The 7,195-nt window shown below is 36.7% G+C and overlaps 1 protein-coding gene across 1 annotated transcript; it reads right to left on the minus strand.

Annotated features, from left to right (window-relative positions):
- Nucleotides 1–1,739: 1,739 nt before the first annotated feature.
- LOC117111391 lies at nucleotides 1,740–2,618 on the minus strand. The gene has a single exon (XM_033254302.1). It carries the CDS (start codon nucleotides 2,616–2,618, stop codon nucleotides 1,740–1,742), a length of 879 nt encoding a protein of 292 aa, XP_033110193.1.
- Between the last annotated feature and the right edge of the window lie 4,577 nt (nucleotides 2,619–7,195).

A 7,195-nucleotide genomic window follows, 5' to 3' on the forward strand; every position in this document is an offset into this window, starting at 1 on the left:
GAATCACTAATCCCAAGCCTATAAGTATGAATATAGAAGGACCCAGCCAAACTACAACGGACGAGCAACGAGATGAGGAAGATAAGGAAACCAAAACAGATCCTATAATAACCGATGCATTAAATTCAGTCTCCGCTACTTTAAAATCAAAAACTAAAAAATTGCTAGAGTGGATAACACGTTACAGGAGTACGGGTGTAATAGACTGGAATGCGTATGGAGAGGTTTTATTTGATGGAGAACTTTTAAAAGGCAGTAATTTAATAGATTTAGTAAAGGATATTATTCAGGGACAACGAGGTTTCGAACCTAAAGGCTGGAAAGATTTTCTTGTAGTATTAGCAAAAATAAATACTCCTGAAAGTTTAATCGGTAATTCGACACGTCGAACTGTTCTTCAAAGAATAAAATCTGGTGGAATACCGCCTCCTAAGTCCGATATACAGCCCATGGAGCTTCAGCCGCCTAAGTTCGAAGCCGTTGTTAAAAAGAAAACGACATCATCGAAACGTAAATCATCTAAGCCTTGGCTTAACTTTTAAAGTATTTGTAAAATGTGTTCTTGCAGTTATAGAATAAAGAATTGTTGAAAAAAAAATATATATGTATATGGTGTTTTTCTTGGTTTTATTCTTTCGATTTATTGTTTTAGTGTTATAGCAGTACGTGCGTGAGACGAGAGACAGAGAGAGAGAGAGAGAGAGAGAGAGAGAGAGAGAGAAAAGTACATTTTTTTTTTCATTTTAATAAACACACAAAAAATATAGCTAATTAGTTAACATGTTCACAAACTGAATCTTAATATATTCCTTATCATACACAGGTAAATTAACGTCGTATCTACGTTTCACAAAATCGTTAACAAATGAATCATTAGCATTTCTGTCTTTAGTAAACATATTAACTATAGTTGAACTATCAACGCCTCTACATCTATGCACGATATAAAAAATACAATATTGACCACACACGGTCGACAAAGGAGCCTGTAACGCTCTATCATTAAATGTCCAACTACGTACAGACTCATCGAGAAATTTTACAAAATTATGATTATAATACCAAGGAGGGTATCCGAATGAGTCAAAAAAATCTCCTTCGTATTGGTTATTCATAAAAAATGCGACCCAATGCGAACCATTCTCTTTACTATTATCCACTTCGCTATATAAGCTCTTGGGTACCCCTTCTCCCCTTTAGGTAAGCGATCAGAAGGAAATACACCCCGAAAATATCGCTTAGTCAAAGGATCTGATTTTATTAATCTTAACAGTTGTATAGTGTCCATGATTAGAAATCTAATATTACGTTACGAGACTTATCTATTTCAATAAGTGAATCAAATTCTGAGTAAATTATAACGTTAATTGTTTCTTTCAAAGCAGTAGCGAATTGAATTTCTAAACGTATATTTCCTCGTTTAATTAGATTGAAATGTCCACTGTTTGATAAATCAGGGGTGAGATCAAACGCAAACAAAGAATATCCCCTGGGGTAGTCTTCTCTAGATATCTGGTTCCTGTATCTTCGAATAATGTACTCAAACCGGAGAATAAACTCTGATACGCTAAAATATAACTTCCTTCACCGTCAGCTTCGAAATTAGGTTTAAGCGGTTTCCAAGGTACTTGCTCACCATCTAGGTACAAGGCCATAAAGTTTGTATTGAAGTGTTGGAAGTTGTACGGGTTTTTAGAGTAACTCCCGTTGAATGCGTCAGTGCCCACTAGACCGATCACTTAGCGTTTTGGTAGATTCCCATTGTACAGCGATTCCCTGGTAAACGATAAATTTCCCTGAGGGACTGATAGGGTTTTCACCTCGACGCGACGGAGCGGGTATTTAGCTGTTCCTTTTTCCAGCGCTTTAGCGTGAGCCAGCGCTATAGATGGATTGAGTTTCACTTTTCTTACATACAAGGAGGCGTCTTCAAAATGTACCTTGAATCCAGCCGCTGCATCGGGTGACATGAGACAAAATGAGTTTTTGCTTCTGTGTAATTTAATTTTAACATCGACACCATTAAGCATCATACGATCTTGGAAAAATATATCGCAATGAATAGGTCCTATCAAATCCACCAAACGACTACCGTTAGTAAATTCAGAACGTTTTTTGAGTCCATTGTTAGCTACGGCATTTCCAACAGTAGGATTAGCCGCATCCATTCTACCCGCAGTATCTTTGTAAAACAATCCTCCCGTAAGATGAGTTTGCTTAGCATCCGTACCGTAGGTTAACAGCGTTTCAATCATAGCCCTATATGAATAGGTGTTGGTAGATGGTGTAATCAATCTCTCGTTCAACGAAACATCAACTTCACTGAATAAAGATTGTAGTAACAAATTGGTTGGTCCCACCGGGTCATCAGCATCTAAATCCGTTCCGTCGGATTTCGTGATTTTTGCTTTGACACGTAACATAGTTTGAGCCAAATCCATATATTCCTCATTTGTCCCTTGTATATTGAATTGCACCGGACCAGAATCAGATATCGATGTATATGGGAAATACTGCACCCACTGACCTTTGGTTATGCTAGTTTGAGTCGGTGGAACGGAAAACAAATCCAACTCCGATTTGAGGCATTCGCATGAGTTTTTGTGTACGTAAGCCATAATGAATGAATGTTATTCGAATATATCGGAGGTTCTTCTCGCTCTCTTAGTTCTCGTTCGAGTGATACCTCTGCTATTTCGTTTTCTCTTTTTATTCATTCTCCCACGTCCCGTCTGAGAAACAATACGTTTACCGGCCTGAACAATACGATCTTTGGCCGATTGTTTAACGCTTTTACCACTCATTACATCTCCCGCAATCTCTGCACCCGCCCGCAAGGCTTGCTTCCCCACAGCCTTAGCGCCTTTCTTCAACAAAGGCACAGCCCGCTTCAATAGACACGATAACATTCCCCCAAGTCCGTATCCACGTTGATTCACAGTTCCTTGAAATACGGGTATCGTCGAACCGCCTACCTGCCCCAGGTAATAATCCTCGTAAGCGTTAACCATTATACCAAATAAGACGATCTACTCTGTCGAAAATGAAGTTTCACCAAAACCTTTCCGCGTTGAAATGATACTTTCTCACCTGTATCGCTCCTTATATCTATCATTATAGTTTCGATATCTTTTTTAACTACGTTTTTGTAGTGAGGCATTACGTATTCGTGAGAAGCTTCTTTTTTCATATGACTTTCATTGGTTTGTAAAATTCTCAACAGAGGTACGCTGGCATCCCCTACTCGCTGATATTCGATCATGTCGGTGTACACGTACAACGAGGGCACCCTATGGTGGAGATTAATAGGTCTTTTACCTATAATTTCCGATCGTTCAGGTATCGAATCTAAGTCGATTCCCAGTAACGTTTGTAATCCTCCTAGGGATTGAATACTTGTATGTAAAGCGGTTGATACAGCTACCCTCTCGGGAATAGGGAGGAATCTGAACACTATTTTATCCTCTATATTTAACTTTCTCAAAGTATTGTTGATTTCATCAATCAGCATATTCCCCGACGTGTAATAACCACTTTGAATAACTATTTCATGGATTGTATCTGTTTTCACGTAAAACCTGTTGTTTGTTTCATCTACGTTAAACCACGAATGCGGATATTGTATTTCGGCCAGTCCGACTTCCCATTGTACGCTAAGGCGTATGGGCTCGGTTAATTTTGTAGTGTAACTGGTAAGTGTATTTTCGGGAAAATAATTCATCGAACTATTGCTGGGTAACGTAACGTAGAACTGTCTCGCCATAGTGTTTATCTTTCCAGGTTTTGAACCCAACTGTTAAATTTGGAAGGATAACCTAACCAATTAACAAAGTACTCCGTTTTACCGTTGCGTTTTCGTTTTCGTATGACTTTCTCAACACGATAGGTATCTTTATCTGTTTTAGAAACTTTTTGAATCTCTTTCTCGTAGAAATTTCCCTCAATTTCTTCACCGCTCCAATCTTTGAGTTTATATGTAAGGGCGGGCGTTCGTTTACGTTTGCATATTGTAAATATTTCTTCCGTCCAATTCGCTAAATAACCTTTCTCAAAAAGCATTTTATATCTGCTAATACGTACTTGATCACCGATTTTAAACTTGAATCTCTGTTTCTTGATTCGTTGCTTGTTTCCGTATAGAGTTTGCCACACTTCGTGTTCATTTTCTTTTGTAACGAGTATAGGCGCTGTGCCTATAGATCGATGTTTAGACTGATTGTAACTAGAAACAAGTTTGGGAAGCGCGTCGATATATTTATTGGTACCTTTAGACGTGAAATATCTCCACATTCTGGTTTTTAGCGTTCTATTGAATCTCTCAACCACGCTAGCCTTCGTTTCATTGTTTGTCGTAAAGAAATGTATGTCTTGCGATTTAAGATAGGCTTGAACCTTTTTGTTTGTAAATTCTGTACCTCTGTCAGTATGAATTTGAATAGGTTTTCTTTCACCGGAGAGAAGGGATTTCATAGCTTTCAACATGGAATCGGTGGATTTATTTTTTATGGGGATAACCCACGCAAACTTAGATAGTACATCAATACATGTAATGAGAAACCTATATTGTTTATTGTAACGTTTTAAAGATGTCATGTCTACAAGATCTAATTCCCACTGCTCGTCTATAGCTGTTACAAATACCCTATTTCTCGGGAATTTACGTTGAATTGGTTTATGTAGTGTGTATGTATCTTGTCTGCTCAGCCAGTCTTGAACTTGTTTCTTGGTTATCTTTAAGTTATTTTTTACGTTCTGATAAAGTCGGTTCACACCACCAAAACTGCCTGGATGCTTAGGGTCGTAATACACTTTTCTCAATTGTTCATCCATACTCATTTCTCTTTATCACTCAAATGAAACGTTCACGCAAACAACACGCAATATAAATAACACGCAAAGAAAAAAATTCATTTTTTTCTGTATTATTTAAAAACAGATTTATTAGCAAACACAATCATTTTTCAAACATTTTACAAATAGCAAGACATCTATAGATTTATTAAGTTAATTATATAAATTAACAGGTGAGAAATCGAAATTAAAAAAAATAAATAAATAAAAAATATGATTAACATATATAAACGTATATATCGTAAAGATTGAATTTCGGTTTTCGTTATGTTAGCAACAGTTACATACATTGTAGAATTTTTTGAAATAAGTTACCATCTGCTTTAATTAAATTTATAACTGAAATAAATTCCTTTTTATCTATACATGGTAAATCAAAATTATTTAACGCCCATTCGAAATGGACTGCCCCATAATCTATAAGATTTAAACAAATAATAGATTGAAAAAATCGTTGTAATCGTTCAAATGGTGTTGCCATATAACACAAGTCGTGATCATTTTGACTTGATCGGTTGTTAACACAACCGTAACAGTTTTTACTGACAAGAGCATTGCATACATTAATGAATTCATCACTATATGCACGTTCGATAGTGTTTTTTATCTTGTTCCATTGATTAAGACTTTTGCTTGTTTTCCTTTTTAGTTCATCTTCCAACACTTCTAAAAAAACATCATCATCGCCATCTTTGCAATCTTCACCCGCAACACTTGCTAAGTAATTACAATAATCTTCCTCGTCATAAAAATCGTTCAGAATTATTTCTTCTTCTGTAATTTTCGATGTTATGTTCATCAGTTCTAGTGCATAGTCATTTTCATTATCACCATCATCTCCCAGGACTGCATTGTCTTCTATGTTTTCGTCAACGATCCGAGTCTGAACCGGGAAATCATCCACAGTTAGATCGATGACAGGAACCTCTCCCATGAAATCGTCAACTGTTAAGTCGATGATGGTCGGAGTCTGAATCGGGAAATCATCCCTTGTTAAATCAATGACGACCGGAGCCTCTCCCATAAAATCGTCACCTGTTAAGTCGATGACGGTCGGTGTCTGATGTACCGGGAAATCATCCCTTGTTAAATCAATGACAACCGGAGCCTCTCCCATGAAATCGTCACCTGTTAAGTCGATGATGGTCGGAGTCTGCACCGGGAAATCATCCCTTGTTAAGTCAATGATGACCGGAGCCTGAGCGTTGCTTTCCATCTTCAGGTAATTTTTTTTTTTACTTTGATGATGATAGAAACAGCTACAGTTTTGGTTGTCGAATGAAGATTCAAGAATGTCACGGGTTATATACACTTTCAAGATGTGCAATAACGCATCATGGTATCCATTGTGTTATGATCTTAACAATCACACTCGACGTCATCGGAATCAAAATTATACATCCAATTGTAATGACCGCCTTCATAGTTACTTTTAACACGTTTCATCATTTCATTACATTTCATTGTTTCGTCAGGGTACTTTCCATTGTCATTTTCATCATTTACTGGGACGCATTCATTAACACCTTCAAGTTCTTTAATCATATCATCAATGAGGTCGCGTTGATTTAAAAGTTCTCGCCACTGTTTAATTGGTAAATTAATTCCCTTTCGGCTTGGTTTAAAGTCACCATCTTCTTCAGTTTTAAAGAATTCGCGAATACAGATAAACATATTTTCATTCCAAATTTGAGCGACAACATGCCTCTTTTCAGATAGGAAAATACGTTTTGTAGATGTAACTGTTGACCGGTTTGCCATCATTGGTTTGGTAGAGTCAAAATGACTCTTTCCCATATCCTGTCTGAAAGAAGCGCTTGCAGTCGGTCCAACTTCTACTTTTTGCTTCTTAGACGGATGCATTACACGATTCATTGCAGTCTTTGCCTTCTCAAACATCTTGGAATCGGTAAAATCGGCTGTTGATTTATAGTAATTCATTCTGATAGACTAAATTGAACTAGTTTCTTATAGTCAAGACAGTTGTAGTTGTTTCAACGAATTTCAGAAACTAAACTGATGTTTTAACTTCAATTTTTCTCCAGTATATATACACTAAATTGAATAGAAAGATTAGATGACGTAAATAACGTCGTTTACTTATAACCAATTGTATTATTTTATTTAATTATTTTTTTTCTTAGCTATGTTTTAGTTGTATTTTAAAGAAAACAGATTGATAACATGACGTCATAAATCTTTTCACAAAAACCCGCGCTATTCAAACCAACAAGTCACCGCATTTTAAGTCACTGAAAATCTCTTATCCAATAGAATTTAATCTTGTCACGGAGCTACGTCATCAACCTATTCATGTTTACCCGGTCAATTCAAACCAACAAGT

This window comes from Anneissia japonica, unplaced genomic scaffold (assembly GCF_011630105.1).
Source record: "Anneissia japonica isolate Jap-2015-1 unplaced genomic scaffold, ASM1163010v1 scaffold819_len7105_cov100, whole genome shotgun sequence".
Classification (NCBI taxonomy): domain Eukaryota; kingdom Metazoa; phylum Echinodermata; class Crinoidea; order Comatulida; family Comatulidae; genus Anneissia; species Anneissia japonica.

Bases quoted from the DNA above. Each gene is read 5' to 3' on its own strand.
- LOC117111391 (XM_033254302.1), bottom strand. From the start codon at position 2,618: ATGGCTTACGTACACAAAAACTCATGCGAATGCCTCAAATCGGAGTTG.